Source organism: Mobula birostris, chromosome 6 (assembly GCF_030028105.1).
Source record: "Mobula birostris isolate sMobBir1 chromosome 6, sMobBir1.hap1, whole genome shotgun sequence".
NCBI lineage: Eukaryota > Metazoa > Chordata > Chondrichthyes > Myliobatiformes > Myliobatidae > Mobula > Mobula birostris.
The window spans coordinates 141041626-141064505 of record NC_092375.1 but is presented as its reverse complement, the minus strand read 5'-3'; the positions used below and the strand labels follow the sequence as shown (position 1 = coordinate 141064505).

The window sequence follows — 22880 nt, the reverse complement described above, 5'->3', positions numbered from 1 at the left end:
CTTCTTCTTCGCGCCCACACTCCAGACACCCAAAATGAATGATAATCAATATTATCTGGTTTTCAATCAACTGGAGTCCACAGCTCCAGGAAGCTATTGTTCAAGGCTGCATTTTAAATTTAATCTGCAATCTGAAGAATGGCTACTATTGATCTTAATTATTTATTATTTACCCAACTCCAAAATATGCCCTAACACAGCCCACCCTATCTATGTTGACCATCACGCCTATCTATACTAATCACACTTGACTGTATTAATTTCCTAACCCTCTATAATCTGCTCATTCATGTGCCATTTCAGATACCTCTTAAATGTTGTTACTGTTTCTGCCTTCACCACTCCTCAGATGCCAGTAACTATTTTTGTGAAAAATGTATGTCTTCTGATCTTTAAACTTCCTCCTTCCATATGACCGTAAGACATAGCAGCAGAATTAGGACATTTGGCCCACCAAGTCTGCTCCACTATACCATCATGACTGATTTATTATCCTTCTCAACCTCATTCTCCTGGCTTCTCCCCAAAACTTTTGATATCCTTACTGCTTAAGAACTTGAAATCCATGTCATTTAGATTTATACAGCCCAACTTTGGGAAACAGACACTAGGAAGGAATAAAGACGCAATATGGAAAAGATCGGGATAAAAAGATTGCAGATGCTGGGTATTTGGCGCAACATAAAAAGGAGCTTGATTTTGCTCTGAGGTTTCCACAATAATGTAAACAATCAACATTGGGCCTATAAACTTAAGAGGGCCAGAAGCGTCCTTCCACAGACTGCAAGAGACAGGGAGGCAAACCGCATGTCAACTCTTGTTGCAAGAGGCTCCATTATATAGAGCCCTGGAGAGATCGCATTACATCTAGAATACTGTATGCAAAAAAAAATCTGGAATACTGTATGCAAATTAATTGTAATGTTGTATACAGATCTCATCTGGAATACTGTGAGCAGATCTGGACTCCCTCCATAAAGAAGAATATATTTGTGTTATAGGGCCTCTCTGTACATGGATAGCATCACTAGTTTCTTATCACTCATACAATCAGAGTTTCGCCCTGAGTAGCTCTGTGATACAGGACCCCATGATCTATGGGCTGCACCAGGGGCACAGATTAAGACAAACATTAACTGCTATTGGAAGGTCATCAATCTGATGAAAGACATACTTCAGTCTGCCCAAAGCTTATTGGTTTTCCAGGGGACTGGGACATCTATACATGAATGCTGCCAAATGGTAAATTCCAGGCTGCAACAGTGCATGCTAAAGCTCAGTACAACCGCTGCAAAGGCTCTGTGGGAAAGGACCACACTCCAGGGTCCTTTTATCTCTAGACACTGAGGGGCTTGGTCCTGCATAATAGTCCACCCAGCATTTCACTGCTGCATTGTCTAAGGACAAAACAGATATTGACACAACATAAGAGAAAATAAGGAACTGGCAGTTGATGGAAAAAGATCTGTATTGATTTTAGTTACTGCAGAGAGAATGAAATTTTTAAAAATGACTTTAGACAGAAGGAAAGCAGGGAAGTTTCACAATATTCATTCCTTGGATGGCAGGCTTGGAGTCTGAGGAGAGGTTATGCCTGGACACTTTGGAGCTTAGAAGAAAGAGAGGAATCATTCTGAAACATCTTGGGCTCAACAGGCTAGATATGGAGTTAATATTTGGACCACCTCAAGTGTACAGAACTTGGGGGTCACAGCTTCAGAATAAGTTTTGGCCATGCAGGACCGAGATGAGAAGAAATTCCATCACCTAAGGAGTAGTGAATCATTGAAAATCTCCACCAAAGAAGCTTGTGAGGGTTCAATCGGTGTGCATGAGTGAGAAAGAGAAAGACTTTCAGATATTAAGTAGAAAAAATTAAATTTCTGCAGGAAAATGATACAGAGATAAAAGGTAGACCAATGACTTATTGAATGGGGGGTAAGGCAGGATGCACCAAATGCCCTATGCTTGCTCCTAATTCCTAATGTTCTTATCATTCAACAGAGCAGTTAGAACCCGGGAATTCCAATGAAATCATTGGTGTCAGCAACAGGGAAGTTATGACCATAAAGGAAAACTCTCCTCTGCAGGGAAGTGGCTGACTGCCACTCACTGGCATATAGCATGATCCAAGTAGCATTCCTCTACTGAATAATTCCATGATCTTACTCCAGGGGTTTAGAGTTGTCAGGTTATGATGTCCTCTTCCGAGGAATGAAACTTCATCTCACCCCATTTCCCACCAAATCTAAACATGATGACGATACCAGGAGGAAGCTTTGCCCATAACTAGAGCCCACCTTTCATCTGGTTCCAGTGCCCACGGTCAGCAAGCTGAACAAACACGAGTCAGTGTTTGAATATGGTGGAGGTGCAGGATATAAAGATTGAAGGTGCCGTGGTGAAGGCAATCGAAAGAGAGAGAAGCATTTCTTTCACTCTGAGAAACCAGCCGGCTGATCCCACACGAGGCAGAATGAAATCTTACCTGCTCGCCCTTGTTGCTATACAGATCCTCCGCTGCTTGGGTAGGTACTGGGGAGAGCGGCACCTCAGAGAGCAAAACGTGAGAAGGATTCACTAAAGTTTATTGGAATGTCTTGTATGACTTTTATTTTCTCTCTCCCTCTCTCTGCAGGAGTGCCAAGCACCAAGGAAGCTCTGAAAGCCTCAGTTGTAAAGCTGAATGAAATCTCCGAGATCACCAACCTCTGTGGTATCTCCAGGAGAGGTGTGACAAATGTAAGTGTGTCCCGGAACATGCAGGCTCATTCATTGATTTTAATAACGTTTAAGTGATTTTATCAGATGTCAATGGTTAAAATTGAGCTGAATCTTAAATCAAGCATGCTTGGGATCGGATGATGATCGGCTCAGGAATGTTAATTTCAGATCAATCTACAACTTAGAACATCTGAGTAGCAGAAAAAAATGCAGATGAGTTCTGAAAATATATGCAAATTTGCGATTAATGTTTCATTATTAATGGCTCCAGTGCATTGACCATCTCTGTAATGGTTACAGGAATCTTTCATTTGTTTGGATAATTTAAATATTTTGATGATCTCGGTGTCCCACTGGAATCACTGGAAACTGAAAATCTGTCTTGATCTCATTTTTACCTGACCAAAGTATGAATACTTCTAATACAATGCAAAAATGCCTTGTATTTTTTTTACCAGACTTATCGCACAGGCAAGTTGTCGTACAACATGGATCTGACATTCTCCGTCAAAGAAACAGTTTGCTCCAAAAATTCTGGGCTGGAATTCGATGATCCCAGCTGTCAATTCCGTCCCAAATCTATTGCTGTAAGTCCTGAGCTATTTTGTTATTCTCTTGTGTAAAGAGTTAGAATTCTTTTCTTTGTGCCAGCTCATAGTGAGGAAAAAAATAAGAAACTTGATCTTCTTTTCACAGGAGAATGGTGTTTGCAGAAGTCGCGTGGAATTTTTTGCCGATAAGGTAGCTGACGTTGATGTGGAGTGTGAAGGTCTGAAGACAGTTGACAGCGACAGTGACTTAACAGAATCAAGTGAAACCAGTATTGAGGTAACTTCAGTTATTTAATTCAGGGCAATGGAATTTCTAACATGAGATTGCTTATTGAATGTTTCTTAGTCTACTTTGCTAATCATGTAAAATTTATATTTTAACACAGGAGAAAACCAAATCAAAAGAGACATCAGTGGAGGAAACATCAAATGTGAGTATTAATTCATAATTATTTGAAGGTTTTCCTTTCTGTAAATTTATGGATTCAACTGGTGAGATAACAGTTTATTTGGATGGGGATTCTGATGATCTGCTTCTGTGGAGGGTTTTCAACCTTTATTAAAAGATTATTGAATGTGCCCCAACAAGGCAACTGTTTCATCTCTCTCTTAAAGATTCAAGTGAACGGAGCATCAATAGCAGGCTGGTTCTGAGGAAAAATATGGTAGCTCTATTGTAATCGGCAATAGATAATAATTACCAGTCCTCCCAGAGTTTTAAAGACTGCAATTCAATTCATAGAACTGTTACTATTATTAGTTTATCAATTGATACACAACCCTACCAGAAGAGTGCTGTAGGAATTATTGCCAGATAGCAGAAAGAGAGGTGGGATAGTTAGAGGGCTAGGTGGGTTAGCTCTTTTCTGCAATGGTGTGTGATTGAAAAACAAATATAACCTGTCAGATTTAGCAATAACTTATTTGTAATTTAATAATAAAATATTTTGCATGGTGTTGAATTTAAGTTCATTTACGAAGTGTCTAAGGCTGTACATTCAACACACATCAAAGTTGCTGGTGAACGCAGCAGGCCAGGCAGCATCTCTAGGAAGAGGTACAGTCGACGTTTCAGGCCGAAACCCTTCGTCAGGACTAACTGAAAGAAGAACTAGTAAGAGATTTGAAAGTGGGAGGGGGAGGGGGAGATCCGAAATGATAGGAGATGACAGGAGGGGGAGGGACGGAGCCAAGAGCTGGACAGTTGATTGGCAAAAGGGATATGCGAGGCTGGAATAGCATGTCTGAGTCAAAATGTGGTCGAAAAGTTGAAGAGCCGAAGAAATTACAGACGGGGAGCAGTGAGAGAGGGTTTCACTGAGCTCCCGTCGAAGAGAAGATTTAAACTTCTTCAGTGTAGGCATCACCGGAAGAGGCTTCGCAGTAGTGAATTTAAAAACGCAAACACGGGGAAATCATACATTGTCTGATATGTCGTTTTTAATATTTTCTTACAGGCCAGTACAGAATCAAAAGAAGTATCACAGGAAAATATTTCAAGTGTGAGTACAAACTGGGAATTTATCAAATATTATTCCTATTAAGCAAGATTGACAGTGACAGTTAAGTCCTGAATCCAATCGTGTTGGATTAGAGTATGAGAGGGCAATTGATTGTAGTGTTGGGTTCAGAGGAAGAGGGTTCTGATGCTTGTCTCTTGGTTTGAATTGAAGTCAAATGCAAAACATGAGTTTATTCAGCACTGCTGATAAAATAAGCCAGCGAAATGCATGACATTCTGGTTCTAGGTGATGACATGTTGCAATTAAAGCTCATTTCAGTTGAATTCTTAGACACATTGCCAGTAACAGTTAGACTCACACAGAACTTAAGTCACCTACAGCAGAAATCAGAGCAGCACCAGTTAGCATCTACCAGCCTGTGTGTCTGTCATAGTTTTGCAGTAAATTGCAAAGCCTGAATGCGTCCATGCTCCAAACACAAACACAATTATAGAAGGTCACTCTTGTTCACTGAGCTAAACATCAAAAAATATTTTCTCATCCAGATGGAAAAGTCAAAGGAGGCATCAGTGGAAGAATTGGCAGATGTAAGTAAAACTGCTGATTTTCAAAAATTAACAATAAACGTGTAAATTCCTTAATTCAACTATGTTAGAACACATTGTAGGGGAAGAATTCATTTTAAAGGATTATAATTCTTAATTTTTGTGTATTTTCCCTATCTTTTCGAGAGATCATGTACTAAATAAATTAGTCTGGAATTTGATGAGATGGACAAGGTCATGACTGGTTTAAAGAAGGATAAATAGAGGCAAACAGTGGCTCAGTGATCAAAGAACACAGATTTCAAGTTTTTTTTGTAAAAAAAATATAAGGAAGCGATATGCAAAATAAAGCTTTTTTAAACCAAGTGTGTTTGATCTGTCACTGCATGTGGATAGGGAAAATAGACACTGCTGGAGCTTTCATAAAGGAATTATGTAGACACTTCCAGGGCTTCAGTAAAAGTAGAGGAAAATAGGCGTGAATGGCTTGCCTTGCAAGATGCCGGCACTGGCTTGATGGTTGCCGCCTTTTCCCATAATAACATAACTTTGTGAGTCTCTGCTAAACAGTCCAACAGCATGGAACATTCCCAGAGGCAATGTTTAAGACAGATGCATTCATTAGGACGACCGAGAAACATTGCAGAGAATAAAGAACAGAAGCATTTGTTCATAGAGTTAGAATTTGTGAGGTTCCTGTGTGAAATCCACACCATTAGAAACCTGTTGGATCAAAGGGCCACAGTCTGAGTCCCATTGAATAAAACCTCATTCTTGCCTGTTATTACTGTAACAAGTAATCCCACAGGCCCAGCATATGAGGGCTCTATTGATTGTCGATGCAATATTTTCCACTTGAACTTTGACCCATTAAAACTCGTCTTAGAAACACCTAGTTGTAGGGTTTAAGTTTAAACACTTCTGTATATAAAAAGTGAAATTTAAGTTATTGCTAAGTATCAGTGCTAAAATGATAAATGCTCATGTTTAATGCAGGTGAAAAGCAAGTCAAAAGAAACATCTATTGAAGAGCCTTCAAATGTAAGTATAAACAAAATGTTCAAATGTTCATCAATCAAAATAAATTTGAAGCTTGGATACTGTTCATTAGGTTTTTAAGGCAGTCCTTTGTTTTCCAGTCAATCAAACATTTTCCCAAGAACAGTATGAGGTGGACATTAGTTATGCCATGAAAGTGATCTGATTTTTGACAGAGAGGTTTTTAACTAACCCTTTGTGTATATGATGTGTTAGATCTTTTTATAAATAAAGGGAACTTAATTCCCACAATACCATGACGTGGGTAATCCTTATGCTGGTTTGGTTGGGGATAGCCAATACAACAGAGAATTAGAATCAGGTTTAGTATCACAGGCATATGTCATAAAATTTGTTGTTTTGTGGCAGCAGTACATTGCGTACATAATAACAAAAATAATTTAAATTGCCATAAGATATATTAATATTTTAAATTAAATAAGTCTTGCAAAAGATAGCAAAAAAAGAAAAGAATTAGTGAGGTAGCATACATGGGTTTATTGTCCATTCAGAAATCAGACGGTAGAGGGTAAGAAGCTGTTCCTAAAATGTTGAGTATGTGTTTTTAGGCTCCTGTACCTCCTTGATGGTGGTAATGAAAAGAGGGCACGTTCTTGGTGTTGAGAGTCCTTAATGATGGATGTTGCCTTTTTGAGGCATTGCCTTTTGAAGTTGTCCTCATTGCTGGGGAGGCTAGTGCCCATGAAGGATAGTGCTGGCTGAGTTTACAAATTTCTGCAACTTTTTTCCAATCCTGTGCAATGGCCCCTCCATACTAGACAGTGATGCAACTAGTTAGAAAGTTATCCACGCTTAATCTGGAGAAATTTTTGAATCTCTTGAAAGATTACAATGTTTGTCAGTATATCTGAGGATAGGATTTATTGTTTACTGCAGAACATGAAAGGCTTGGTGAGGGATGTCCACTCAACACTGAACCTCAGTACTGAAATTTTAAGTCTTACTACTTCTTAATTATCATTCAATATAATTTAAATTTTCATTTGCAAATCTTTCTAAAAACCCAGATTACTCACAATATGTCAATTTGAATATTTCATTACAGATGAGAAGCAAGTCAACTGAATTGTCTCATGAAGAGCCTTCCAATGGAAGTGTTAGCTGGGATTTTGCATCAGATATATTTCCTTGATTCTCATTGACATCAATAAAGAAACATTGAACTTAGATTGAACTCAGTCCTTCTGAAAATGACAATGTGTTCATTTTATCGATTTCAGGAACAGGATGAAAATTTGAGAGCACGACACTGACCATGACTGACTAAACTCAGTGAGAACACAGGAAGACCTCATTCATATTTAATGTTTTATCAATTGTGGCTCATCTGTAAGATGGAGATTTGCAATTGTTGATTGTACATTTTACTGTAAACTGGGAGATTGTTTTGTTTGTAAATGTTTTGTTTGTTGCTGTATATTGTTGCATCTCATTGTGTGGATCAAATTAAAAAAGTAAAGAGAACAATGATTTTCTTTCTTCAAAATATTGTAACAACTGTAACAGATCAGTTGGGAGCTGAAAGAAACATTGGACAAAGGTTCCCTCAGTCTGAAGTGGACAGGTACCACTGAATTGAGTCTTAACTATTTCCTAATGCTAAGAGTCATTGTGGACTAACACAGCCCTGACCTGCCTCTTATCCCCTGCAAAATGCTGTGTTAGTTGTAGTCTGAATTCAATAATAAATCTCGTCTGGTAATCTCTTAATATTAGAAGGTTCAGTGATTAAGGGAAAGTGTTGAGGGGAAGGTTAAGGAGTGGTTGGGGAACAAAAATATCACAATATTTACTATTCCTTGCATTTCCCCACTCAAAATAACAGTCACTGGAAGTTTCAGTGAGCAGTTCATTTAGTAGGGACCATTACCTTTCATTGGCTCCTTTACTAAAGATTCCAGGATGATGAACATCAGAAAAACAGAAAATGCTGGAAACAGTGGAAAGAGAAACAGATTAATACATTAGAATGGGAAGGTAAGAAAATAAGTGAGATTCAAATTCAGGATAGCATGAGGCTGGGCTTGCAAAGGTGATTCCAGTATTTGTGGAATACAAATTTATATATGAGAGAGAGAAAACAAAGGAACATGTTAACGCTATATCAGTTCAGATTTTTTGCACAATGGTGCAGCTTTCTGCAGTGCTATTCTGTTCCCCTTTCAAGTGGGTTTGTACTGGGAAAGGTCTCCAAATGTTGGAGATGGTAATCTCACAGAAGGAAAATATCAGATCAGAGGTTCAGCTTCAGAATTCTTTCAGCCTCTTGTGCTTCCTTACCAAAATAGACGGGTGCCTGTTCCTGCCAGCTCTCATACTTGAGAAGCAGCAAGGCAGCTGCAATCTGGCACATGATATCTTTCAAACCTTCACACATGCGGATGTGCAGGTCTCGATTCCCTACCTATGGAAGAATGTACCTGTAAAGGTGAGGAACACAGGTACGGTTCGTCAGATTGATTACCTGTATAGGTTTTCTCCCATAAAGCGAGATTAACTTGGACTAGGTCTAATCTGTTTAGCTCAGGCCATCTCATACAAAACTCACACATAATGTTTCCCTGGTTGAGTGTCCTGAATCAGGGGTCAGAGTCTCAGAATACGGCCTCAGCCATTCAGGACAGTTCAGAAAAAATTTCTTCAGCAAGCAGAATGTGAAGTCTCAATGCAAGGCTGATGTGGTGTAGAGGCTCAGTAACTCAAAATATTCAAAACAGGAATTAGTAATTTTGTTTTAGATATTAACTGAATATCTGAGTCAAAGAGGGACCAGTGCAAGGAGGTGTTGTTGAGGAATAGATCGGAAATGATCTGAGTGAAAGGCAAGAACTTCTGCTCCTGCTTCTTGGGTTTAAATGTTTTAATGTTTTTCATTTCAAATAGCACAGTCACCTTCCAGCTAACGGAATGATTCTTTCTCCAGAACAATGCACAAAATGCTGGAGAAACTCAGCAGATCAGGCAGCATCTGTGGAGGGGAATAGACGGTCAACATTTTTGACAGAAACCCTTCATCAGGATTGGAAAGTAAGGGGGAAGGAGCCAGTATGAGAAGTGGGGGAGGGGAAGGAACACAGGCTGATAGGTGATAGGTGAGGGGGATCAAGTGAGAAGCTGGAAAATGATAGGTGGAAAAGATAAAGGGCTGAAGAAGGATGAATCACATAGGAGTGGAGAGTAGATTGAGAAAAAGAGAAGGAGGAGGGACACCAGAGGGAGGTGATGGGCAGCTAAGAGGGGATCCAGAATGGGGAATTGAAAATGTGAGAAAGGGAAGGGGGAGAAATCATTGTAAGCTAGGGAAGACAATGTTCATACCATCAGGTTGGAGGTGACCAAGATGGAATAAGGCTGGGTAGCCTCTAACCTGATGTCAACTACCAAGTCAAGTGCAGTGTGAGATTCTTCTCCTAGCTGAAAGTGGCCTCATCGTGGCAATAGACTAACTTGAGGCCATGGGCAAACAAGTAAGAATGAGAATGGGAAGCAGAATTAGAATGGGCTGGCCACCAGTAAATTGTGCTTTTTGTGACGGATGGAGCGAAGGTGCTCAGTGAAGTGGTCCCCCAATCTAGGCTGTATCTCACTGTGCTCAGTAAGAGCTTCCAGATTGGCACAGTAAACATAGAAACATAGAAAATAGGTGCAGGAGTAGGCCATTCGGCCCTTTGAGCCTGCACCGCCATTCAGTATGATCATGGCTGATCATCCAACTCAGAACCCTGTACCTGCCTTCCCTCCATACCCCCTGATCCCTTTAGCCACAAGGGTCATATCTAACTCCCTCTTAAATATAGCCAATAAACTGACCGCAACTGGTTCCTGTGGCAGAAGGTTCCACAGATTCACCACTCTCTGTGTGAAGAAGTTTTTCCTCATCTCAGTCCTAAAAGGCTTCCCCTTTATCCTTAAACTGTGACCCCTTGTTCTGGACTTCCCCAACATCGGGAACAATCTTCCTGCATCTAGCCTGTCTAATCCCATTAGAATTTTATACTTTTCAATAAGATCCCCCCTCATTCTTCTAAATTCCAGCGAGTATAAGCCTAGTCAATCCAAGCTTTCATCATATGGAAGTCCTGCCATCCTAGGAATCAATCTGGTGAACCTTCTTTGTACTCCGACTAAGGCAAGAATGTCTTTCCTCAGATTAGGGGACCAAAACTGCACACAATACTCTAGGTGTGGTCTCATCAAGGCCTTGTACAACTGCAGTAGAACCTCCCTGCTCTTGTACTCGAATCCTCTTGCTATGAATGCCAGCATACCATTCGCCTTTTTCACCGCCTGCTGTACCCGCATGCCCACTTTCAATGGCTGGTGTACAATGACACCCAGGTCTCGTTGCACCTCCCCTTTTCCTAATCAGCCACCATTCAGATAATAATCTGTTTTCCTGTTCTTGCCACCAAAGTGAATAACCTCACATTTATCCACACTAAATTGCATCTGCCATGAATTTGCCCACTCACCTAACCTATCCAAGTCACCCTGCATCCTCTTAGCATCCTCCTCACAGCTAACACTGCCGCCCAGCTTCGTGTCAACCGCAAACTTGGAGATGCTGCATTTAATTCCCTCGTCTAAGTCATTACTATACATTGTAAACAACTGGGGTCCCAGCACTGAGCCTTGCGGTACCCCACTAGTCACTACCTTCCATTCTGAAAAGGACGCGTTTATTCTCACTCTTTGCTTCCTGTCTGCCAATCAATTCTCTATCCACATCAATACCATACCCCCAATACCGTGTGCTTTAAGTTTGCATATTAATCTCCTGTGTGAGACCTTGTCAAAAGCCTTTTGAAAATCCAAATATACCACATCCACTGGTTCTCCCCTATCCACTCTACTAGTTACATCCTCAAAAAATTCTATGAGATTCCTCAGACATGATTTTCCTTTCACAAATCCATGCTGACTTTGTCCAATGATTTCACCGCTCTCCAAATGTGTTGTTATCACATCTTTGATAACTGACTCTAGCATTTTCCCCACCACCGATGTCAGGCTGACTGGTCTATAATTCCCCAGTTTCTCTCTCCCTCTTTTTTTTAAAAAGTTGGGTTATGTTAGCCACCCTCCAATCCTCAGGAACTAATCCAGAATGTAAAGAGTTTTGAAAAATTATCACTAGTGCATCCACTATTTCTTGGGCTACTTCCTTAAGCACTCTGGGATGCAGTCCATCTGGCCCTGGGGATTTATCTGTCTTTAATCCCTTCAATTTACCTAACACCACTTCTCTACTAACACGTATTTCCCTCAGTTCCTCCATCTCACTAGACCCTCGGTCCCTTACTATTTCCGGAAGATTATTTATGTCCTCCTTACTGAATACAGAACCAAAGTAGTTATTCAATTGGTCTGCCATGTCCTTGTTCCCCATGATCAATTCACCTGTTTCTGTCTGTAGGGGACCAACATTTCTCTTAACCAATCTTTTTCTTTTCACATATCTATAAAAGCTTTTACAGTCAGTTTTTATGTTCCCTGCCAGCTTTCCCTCATAATCTTTTTCCCTTTCCTCATTAAGCCCTTTGTCCTAAGAGGCAAGTCACCAGCTGAGGACCTCTGTTTCAACTGGAGCTGCTCTATCACCTTTATTGTTGCCTCACCCCAGCCACAGCCTGCTGGTACCTGACCATTTGACTCCATGGACAAGTATTCAGCAATCTTTCTTTATGAACAACTAATTCATTATCATTTCTTTGTTCAGTAGTTGCTCTGAATTTACAGAAAATTTTATGTAACCAATAAAGAGGTTATTTAGCTTTTGGAGAAGCAGGTGTTGTAGTCCTGATGTATCATAGAGTTATACAGCACAGAACAGGCCTTTGGCCCAACTCATCCATGCTGACCAAGGTGCCTTCCTGAGCTAGGCCCACTTGTCTGCATTTGGTCCATATCCCTCTAAACATTTCGAATCTATGACCCTCTTCAAATACCTTAAAAAGTGTAATTGTACCTGCATCTAGCATTTCCTCTGGCAGTTCTTACCATATACCCACCAGCTCCTGAGTAACCTGATTCTCGTGTCACCTTTAAATGTTTCCCCTCTCACCCTAAACCTTTGCCCTCCAGTCTAGGATTCCCCACCGTCTGTCTTATTTATAACCTCTCACTAGTTTATAGGCTTTCATAATGTCATCCTTCAACCTCATTCATTCCAGGGGAAACATTTCCAGTTTATCTTTGGTGAGACGTTTACTATTTCACTTGTGAATGAATCAGTGATTGCTATTCAGTTGTTCTAATCACATGGCCTAAAGATATGAATAATTCAACACGTTGACCATAGTACTTTGCGGTATGAACTGCAAATGCCCTAATATGGGATAAACTCACAATCTCTGGGAATTTATTGAATTGTTTTACTGTCCCCACAGTGTGATTTTTGCTTCATATAGAGTCCAAAGTTCAAATTCTGAAAGTTTAGCAATTTACTTTGTTCAATCCTCATTTCAATAACAGCAATTCCAGTATTTTGTGTTAGTTACTCAAGTTTTCCAGCGTCTGCAGAATCTTAAGTGTTTATAACTTGCATTTATTTTTCCCCTTTAATCCATCCCAACATGTTCCTTGGGGACATTACCCAGGAAGGTGTGTCAGCAAGCCTTTGATTCAGACTAGGTTTAATGAAGTCTCTTAATGAAAGAGAGGGAAGAGCTGGAGAGTCAGAGAGCTTCATTGAGTTATTTTGGAGCATGGTGCCTGGGTGGCTGAAAGAGTTACTGCTGATTGCGATCAAGGTTGAGATGTTCTGGACATCACCTTCTTATCCGTGGACACTGTCTACACTTCCCACTGACTTGAGAAGCAGCCAACATAATCATAGACCACACTCACCCCGGACATTCTCTCTTCTCCACTCTACACTCATTGAGCAGAAGATACGAAGGTCTGAAAACACATACCACCAAGCTCAGGAGTACCTTCTATCTCCCAGTTATAAGACTATTGTAATGATCCCCCAGTATGATAAAGTGAACACTTGAGCTCACACACTACCTTGTCATGACTTTACAACTTATTGTCTGCCTCCACTGTACTTCGTCTGTCACTGTAAAATTTTATTCTGCATTCTGCTATTTCTTGCCCTTGTACTCCCTAGATGCAGTGTGTAATGAAATGATCTGTATGGATTAGCATTCAAAACAAAGATTTTCTACTGTATGTGACAATGGTAAACTGATTTACCAGTTGCTTCGCAGTAGTTCTAAACTTCTTCGGTGTAGGCATCACCGGAAGAGGCTTAAGCCGTCTCGATCAGCCGTCTTGACTTCACCGCATCTTGTTCCTATTCCAACCTCACTCCTTCCGAACGCTCTGCTCTCCACTCCCTCCTCACTAATCCTAACCTTACTATTAAACCTGCCGATAAGGGGGGGTGCTGTTGTAGTCTGGCGTACTGACCTCTACCTTGCCGAGGCACAGCGACAACTCGCGGATACCTCCTCTTATTTACCCCTCGATTGTGACCCCACTAAGGAGCACCAGGCCATTGTATCCCACACCATCACCGACTTTATCAGCTCAGGGGATCTCCCATCCACTGCTACCAACCTTATAGTTCCCACATCTCGCACTTCCCGTTTCTACCTCCTACCCAAGATCCACAAACCTGCTTGTCCTGGCAGACCTATTGTCTCAGCTTGCTCCTGCCCCACTGAACCCGTTTCTGCATACCTCGACATGGTTTTATCTCCCCTTGTTCAATCTCTTCCTACTTATGTTCGTGACACTTCTCACACTCTTAAACTTTTCGAAGATTTTAAGTTCCCTGGCCCCCACCACTTTATTTTCACCATGGATGTCCAGTCCCTATATACTTCCATCCCCCATCAGGAAGGTCTCCAAGCTCTCCGCTACTTTTTGGACTCCAGACCTAATCAGTTCCCCTCTACCACCACTCTGCTCCGTCTAGCGGAATTAGTCCTTACTCTTAATAATTTCTCCTTTGGCTCCTCCTATTTCCTCCAAACTAAAGTTGTAGCTATGGGCACCCGTATGGGTCCTAGCTATGCCTGCCTTTTTGTTGGCTTTGTGGAACAATCTATGTTCCGTGCCTATTCTGGTATCTGTCCCCCACTTTTCCTTCGCTACATCGACGACTGCATTGGCGCTGCTTCCTGCACGCATGCTGAGCTCGTTGACTTTATTAACTTTGCCTCCAACTTTCACCCTGCCCTCAAGTTTACCTGGTCCATTTCCAACACATCCTTCCCTTTCTAGGTCTTTCTGTCTCTATCTCTGGAGACAGCTTATCCACTGATGTCTACTATAAGCCTACTGACTGTCACAGCTGTCTGGACTATTCCTCTTCTCACCCTGTCTCTTGCAAAAATGCCATCCCCTTCTCGCAATTCCTCCGTCTCCGCCGCATCTGCTCTCAGGATGAGGCTTTTCATTCCAGGGCGAGGGAGATGTCCTCCTTTTTTAAAGAAAGGGGCTTCCCTTCCTCCACCATCAACTCTGCTCTCAAACGCATCTCCCCCATTTCACGCACATCTGCTCTCACTATATCCTCCTGCCACCCCACTAGGAATAGGGTTCCCCTGGTCCTCACCTACCACCCCACCAGCCTCCGGGTCCAACATATTATTCTCCATAACTTCCGCCACCTCCAACAGGATCCCACCACTAAGCACATCTTTCCCTCCCCCCCGCTCTGCTTTCTGCAGGGATCGCTCCCTACGCGACTCCCTTGTCCATTCGTCCCCCACATCCCTCCCCACTGATCTCCCTCCTGGCACTTATCCTTGTAAGCGGAACAAGTGCTACACATGCCCTTACACTTCCTCCCTTACCACCATTCAGGGCCCCAGACAGTCCTTCCAGGTGAGGCAACACTTCACCTGTGAGTCGGCTGGGGTGATATACTGCCTCTGGTGCTCCCGATGTGGCCTTCTATATATTGGCGAGACCCGACGCAGACTGGGAGACCGCTTTGCTGAACACCTACGCTCTGTCCGCCAGAGAAAGCAGGATCTCCCAGTGGGCACACATTTTAGTTCCACATCCCATTCCCATTCTGACATGTCTACCCACGGCCTCCTCTACTGTAAAGATGAAGCCACACTCATGTTGGAGGAACAACACCTTATATTCCGTCTGGGTAGCCTCCAACCTGACGGCATGAACATTGACTTCTCTAACTTCCGCTAGGCCCCACCTCCTCCTCGTACCCTATCCATTATTTATTTTTATACACACTTTCTTTCTCTTACTCTCCTTTTTCTCCCTCTGTCCCTCTCACTATACCCCTTGCCCATCCTCTGGGTTCTCCGCCCCCTTTTCCTTCTCCCTGGGCCTCCTGTCCCATGATCCTCTCATATCCCTTTTGCCAATCACCTGTCCAGCTCTTGGCTCCATCCCTCCCCCTCCTGTCTTCTCCTATAATTTTGAATCTCTCCCTCCCCCTCCCACTTTCAAATCTCCTACTAACTCTTCCTTCAGTTAGTCCTGACGAAGGGTCTCGGCCTGAAACGTCGACTGTACCTCTTCCTATAGATGCTGCCTGGCCTGCTGCGTTCACCAGCAACTTTGATATGTGTTTCCAGTTGTTTAATACTTTCATTGACACAGCAGAATTTGCTTTCTGTTCTGGGACAAATAGATGTTAATTTTGAAATAGTTACTAATTGGGAAGAATTGAGGTAGAGTTGTGGAAATAGTGGAAGCACTGGGTTTGATGGATGTCTGACGGCAGTATGGTTTGCAAAGTGGCTTCTTTCAGATACTGAATTGAGTTCTGCAGATACAATGTACCGTGAGCCTGAGGGACACGCATCCTGAGTTACCATCCGCAAAGAAATGCTGCCAACTGCCTGAGGGATGCACTGGAGCTCAGTATAACTAATTCAAAGGCTCCGAGGGGAAGGACTACAATGTAGGCTCCTTCCACAGTCACACATGGAGGGGCTGAGTCAAAGAGAGAAATATTGAAATGCAGCATCACCCAGGGGGATCACATGAGTGGCTACAATGCCTCTGTTTTAAACAAGGAAGTTAAATGCTGCTGAATGTATTGACAGTGAATGCAAATGTTTTGCACTGTGTTTATTCTTTCATATTTATTTCTATGGTGAATAAAATGTTGGATTTGACTGTTTATTTGCCATTTTCTTTGCAGTTTAACTATTAATTATCTGCTTTTATTTTAAGTAGGCTTTATATACAAACAGCTTAAGTTAAGATAAGATAAAACTTTATTTATCCTGAAGGGAATTATTGTTGCAAGGTTGCTCAGTCAGAAATATATACTTTAAAATACAAAGTGTAAACATTGAGGTACAAAAAAGAAATCAAAATGTGCATTAAAAAGCAATAGTGCAAAATATAGATAAGCAATGAAACTATTTACTTATATACTTAAGGAGGAGCATTTGTAGAGTCTTATAGCCACAGGGAGAAAGGAACTCCTGTGGCATTCAGTGAGTCTTTAATATGTCTAGTGGTTATACAAAGTATAATTCTTGAAGCTTCTTTATTCTGCATTAAGTGAACAAGTGTTTTCTCCTTGGTTAATTTTACTGCAGTATTGTATAAGTATTCTCTAATTGGTTTATTATTATCTATAGATTTGAACGAAATTTTACTTATCTCTATCGGTATAAAATAGCTGAACACAAAGCATCACAATTTTAATCTTATTAATTGCCTTGAATCTTAACATTGGCTGTTAGTGTGTTCTGTTTTCTTCTGTCCTATCAACTCTTAATAAAACAATCATGAAACAATAAGCTTTGTGGCTGTGTACATACATCTACTGATGCTTCTGGAACATCACTGAAGATGTGTCCAGAAGCATCAGTAGATGTATGTACACATCAATAAAACAATCATGAAACAATAAGCTTTGTGTCTTGTTCCTGACTTCTAAAAGAACCTTGGATTAAAACACCAGATACCATGAAAAGTATTTCTGAACTATTAAAAGAGAAGATTTGTTGATTCGGTCTGAGTTCAGAGCAAGAGCTGAGATCACAAGAGATAGAAAATGAGTTCTGTCATCAGGAGGACTTCACCAGCTTGAGTAAACAAGTAGTTGTTCCGGAAAATTCTGTTACCTCTCCAATCCACAGCCATTTTTCTCTCAGTCATGTACTTGAATGCCTGCAGTCTCATTTCTTTCCTGCACTGCGATGAACTGTCCATTACCAACATCACAAATGACTTTCTTTGTGATCTTGACTATGGCCAACCATTAATTTTCAGATGTTAACTCAGCCTTCTCATTAACACCACAGGTGAACCTGGCACCACCAATGGTTCAATCTAGTAACTCACTGTGTAAAATAATAATTGTCGTCACATCACTTGGTTCTTTTGCCATTCACCTGATTCTTGACATCTTTGCTAATGGGAACACTTTGCCTCTATCCTTCACGACTTTCAGAACTTCTACCAGATCCCCTCCGGTTGTGAGTGAAGCAGTATCTTTTAAAGGTTCATCATAATTTCTTCGTTGTTGGCCTCCGTACCGCTTACTTATAAAGGCCAGGATCCTCTGATCTTTGACTACGTTCTCAGCCTGTCCTGCTACTATGTGAGCATGCATACCTTTTCTCTCTTTATGCCTTTTAGAATTATGCCATTTAGTTTATAACGCTTCCTCTCATTCTCCATCCCAACATACATGTGCATTTTTTAACATTAGATTTCATTGGCCACCCATCCACTTACTGTTCATTGAGGCTTCTTACAATTCTCTTTACACTGCACCTCTCCGTGTAACATTGAGTCCTTTATGGCCTGCACCTACCATACGAGTGAGAAGAAATTTTCTTAAAACATATAATAGTCTTGGAGGCACATGACCAGGTGGATGTAGGGCTGATGTTACCTGTGACCTGGGTCTCTACTTCCAGGGTTCATGGTTTCAAAGTAAGAGATCAGCTATTCAGGACTGGGATGAGAAGACATACCTTTACCCAGAGGGGAATGAAGTTTTGGAATTCTCTGTCCAAGGAAACTGTGGAGCTTTAGACCATATTAAAGACCAATATTTTTAGATACTGGTAGGGTCAAGGGAGAATGCAGGCAAGTGTTAATGAGCTAGATCTGCCATGGCCTTGTATGATGGGATGAACTTGAGGGGCTTAATGGCCTACACCTACTTCTATTTCCTAAGATCTTATGTTCATATAAATAGCTTATCAAATTCCCCCGCAGTTCGCTTTTGAATTATTAAAGCTTACCCAAACATTTCTTGTTTCTAACGCACATTCAAAGGGTGACTATTAATAGTGGCAGTCCCCTGTGATTTTGTGGCTTTTGCCTTAACCTTTCGAATAATTCCTGATCACTTCTGTGTCAAAAGTTCAAAGATTCATTTATTATCAAACCATGCAACTCTGAAATTTGTCTTCTCCAGATAGCCATGAAACAAAGAAAGACCTTGAAAATTGTTCAGAGGGAAACATCAAACCTTACAAAAAAGAACAGCATCCCGATCATCAGCCCCCAAGCCCCTTCCTTCACTGTGTCAGTGAAATCCATCTCTGTCTTCTAAAAGGGACATCATCCCATTTGATGCTTTGAAGGGAAATTCTGTGTATTCGGAAAAAACGATGAAAAGATTTCTCTCCAACAGTGAGCAGGTTGTTTACATGTACAGAGGTTCTTGGCAACGGCATTCCAATGGAAGTTGTTACTATTCTGTCTTGTGGACTGTGAGACAACAGGATTCAGGGAAAATTAATGACATCATTATTTTTACCTGAACCCTGTTGTCTGATAGACCACAAGACATACAATGGCAACAACTTAGATTTAAGCCTGGTCTGATTACTCTATTTATTTTCTCGGGTTAGTATAAAATCCTGTTTGAGTCCATGTGGAAATAACTCTTGCATTCCTCCCAGCTAGTTTTCAAAAATACACTTCAACGTCCTGTGGGTTCCTTGAGATTTGTTGGGATTTGAAGTTTGATCAATTTATATTCACAAACCGAAGCATGGTACCGTAGCAGTTACCATGTTGTTTTACAGTGCCAGCTGTGATATTGGTGTTTGTTTCTTGCCACTGTTTGTAAAGAGTATGTACATTCTCTCCATGGCCACATGAGTTTCCTTCGAGTGGTCTGGTTTCCTCCCACATTCTGAGGTGTACAGTTAGGGTTAGTGAGTCGTGGGCATACTATGTTGTCGCCAGAAGTGTGTCAGCACTTACAAGATGCTCAGCACAATCTCACTTATTTGATTTGACACGAAGGATGTATTTCACTCTCTGTTTTGATGTACATGAGACAAATAAAACTAATCTTCCCTTCTTGGAAATTCCGCAAGACGTAAGAGGCTATTCAGCCCTTTGACTTTATGCTGTCCATTGGAACAATCCTATCAGTTTACCCCCTCCCTCCATTATTTCCTGGTAATCCGTTCTCTTTCACATACTCATTGATTCCACGCTGCTCCTAGTCCTCTCTCATCCACCTAAACTAGGGAAACTAGGGGCAACTTACAACGACAGTTAACCTACCAAATGGCAAGGATTTCCCTCCGGCTATTGATGACCCCTTCTCCTGCCTTCAACCCTCCTCTTCCTCCTGGACACCCCGCCCGGGCCTTCTACCTGCACTCGATCTCTTCATCTCCAACTGTTGCCGAGACATCAACTGTCTCAACTTCACCACTCCACTCTCCTGTTCCAACCTCACTCCCTCTGAACACACTGCCCTCCACTCTCTCCGCACTAATCCCAACCTCACCATCAAACCTGCTGACAAAGGTGGTGCTGTAGTAGTCTGGCAGACGGACCTCTACCTCACTGAGGCCAAACGGCAGCTCTCTGACACCTCCTCTTACTTACCCCGGAACAGAACCCCACCAAAAAACATCAAACCATTATCTCCCATACCATCACTGCCCTTATCAACTCCGGAGACCTTCCATCCTCAACCACTAAACTCATAATTCCCACACCCCGTACTGCTCAGTTTTACCTCCTCCCAAAGATACACAAGCCTGACTGTCCCGGTAGACCCATAGTTTCTGCCTGCTCCTGTCCCACCAAACTTGTATCTGCCTACCTGGACTCCATTTTGTCACCCATAGTTCAGTCCCTCCTCACCTACATCCGGGATACATCCCATGCCCGCCACCTCTTCAATAACTTCTAATTCCCCGGTCCCAACCGCTACATTTTTACTATGGATGTCCAATCCTTATACACCTCCATTCCCCATCTACAAGGCCTCAAAGCCCGCCGCTACTTCCTGGATAATAGACCTCACCAGTTCCTCACCACCACTACCCTCCTCCGGTTGGCGGAACTGGTTCTCACACTTAATAACTTCTCTTTTGGCTCTTCCCACTTTCTTCAGACTAAGGGTGTAGCTATGGGAACTCACATGGGACCCAGCTACGCCTGCCTCTTCATTTCTTCATTGGTTATGTGGAACAGTCTGTGCTCCAAACCTATTCTGGTACTACTCCCCAACTTTTCCTTCGGTACATTGACGACTACATTGGTGCTGCTTCCTGCACCCATGCTGAGCTCGTCAATTTCATCGACTTTACTTCAAGCTTCCACCCAGCCCTCAAATTCATTTGCTCTATCTCGGACACTTCTCTCCCCTTTCTCGATGTCTCGGTCCCCATCTCTGGAGACAGACTGTCCACTGACATCTTCTACAAGCCCACTGACTCTCATAACTACCTTGACTATACCTCTTCTCACCCCACCACATGCAAAAATGCCATTCCCTACTCCCAGTTCCTCCGTCTCCACCGCATCTGCTCTGAGGATGAGGCTTTCCGTTCCAGGACATCTCAAATGTCCTCCTTCTTTAAGGATCGTAGTTTCCCTTCTACTGTCATCAATGATGCCCTCACCCGCATCTCCTCCATTTCCAACACTTTGGCCCTTACCCCATCCTCCCGCAACCACAACAGGGACAGAGTTCCCCTTGTCCTTACCTACCACCCCACCAGCCTCTGCAACTTCCGCCACCTTCAACAGAACCCCACCATGAAGCACATCTTTCCCTTTCCACCCCTCTCCACTTTCCACAGGGATCGGTCCCTCCGCGACTCCCTTATCCACACGTCCATCCCCACTGATCTCCCACCTGGCAATCATCCCTGTAAGCGTAAGTGCTACACCTGTCCTTACACCTCCTCTCTTGCCACCATTCAGGGCCCCAAACAGCATCCAGGTGAGACAACACTTCACTTGTGAGTCTGTTGGGGTCATCTATTGCATCCGGTGCTCCCAGTGCGGCCTCCTCTATATTGGTGAAACCTGACACAGATTGGGGGACCGCTTCGTCGAGCACCTCCACTCCGTCTGCCACAACAGACAGGATCTCCCGGTAGCCACCCACTTCAACCCTGCTTCCCATCCCCATTCAGGTATGTCCATACATGGCCTCCTCTACTGCCATGATGAGCCTAAACTCAGGTTGGAGGAGCAACACCTCATATACTGTCTAGGTAGTCTCCAGCCCCTTGGTATGAACATAGAATTCTCCAACTTCCGGTAATTCCCTCCCCCTCCCTTCCTCTATCCCTATTTCACTCTACTCCCTCCCCCAGCTCCCTCATGGTTCCGCCTCCTTCTTCTACTACCCATTGTTTTCAGGGCTATGACATCAATGCTTCCCCTCCCCCACCCCTTTGTCTTTCAAATTACTGGTCTTTCAACTGAAGCTACAAGCATTCTTCAAATCCTTCCCCATCTTTCATTCTTCAGTCCTGACGAAGGGTTCCGGCCAGAAAAGTGGACTCATCATTTCTAACTGATGCTGCCCAACCTGCTGAGTTCATCCAGCGTACTGAAAGTGTTGCTTTGATCATAGCATCTACAGATTATTTTGTGTTTACAACCTACCAAATGTCATGTCTATGTCTTTGAGACGAGGGGGGAAACTGGAGAACCCAGGCAAAGGGAAGACAATGAGTAAATTCCACATGGGTAGCATCCAACGTCAGGATCAAGTATAGAATACATATATTGGGACATTATGGCATAACTTTACACTAGTCAGACCACACGTTGTGTGCAGTTTGCGCAGCTCTGATTGCCACGTTATAGGAAGGATGTGGGAGCACTGGAGATAGTGCAGAGGACATTTACCAGATTGAAGGACTTAGAGTATGTGAAGAGATTGTCTGGGATGGGCTTGTTTCCCCTGGTGTGAAGGAGGCTGAAGAGTGGCCTTATAGAAGTTTATCAAATTATGAGAGTCATAGACGGGGCAGAGACATTGTAATCATTTCAAAAACAAGAAGGCATAGGTTTAAGGTGAGAGCAGGGAGCTTTAAAGTGGATCTGTGAGGTAAGTTTACTTTTAAATAGGAAGTGTTTGATATTAGTAAGACCTCACTTGGAGAACTGTGTTCAGTTCAGGTCACCCCACAACAGGAAAGATGTGGATGCTATAAAGAAAGTGAAGAGGAGATTTACAAGGATGTTGCCTGGATTGGAGAGCATGACTTATGAGAATAGGTTGATTGAACTTGACCTTTTCTCCCTGGAGAGATGGAGGATGAAAGGTGACCTGATAGAGGTGTATAAGATGATGAGAGGCA

The 22880-nt window shown here is 42.3% G+C and overlaps 1 protein-coding gene across 1 annotated transcript; it reads left to right on the top strand.

Annotated features, from left to right (window-relative positions):
* The first annotated feature begins 2359 nt into the window (after positions 1-2359).
* LOC140198729 (secreted phosphoprotein 24-like) lies at positions 2360-7595 on the top strand. Its single transcript, XM_072259744.1, has 7 exons — positions 2360-2528; positions 2639-2742; positions 3183-3311; positions 3421-3552; positions 3662-3706; positions 6280-6324; positions 7563-7595. The coding sequence occupies exons 1-7, from the start codon at positions 2363-2365 to the stop codon at positions 7593-7595; spliced, it is 654 nt and encodes a 217-aa protein (XP_072115845.1). The 5' UTR covers positions 2360-2362.
* Positions 7596-22880: the final 15285 nt, after the last annotated feature.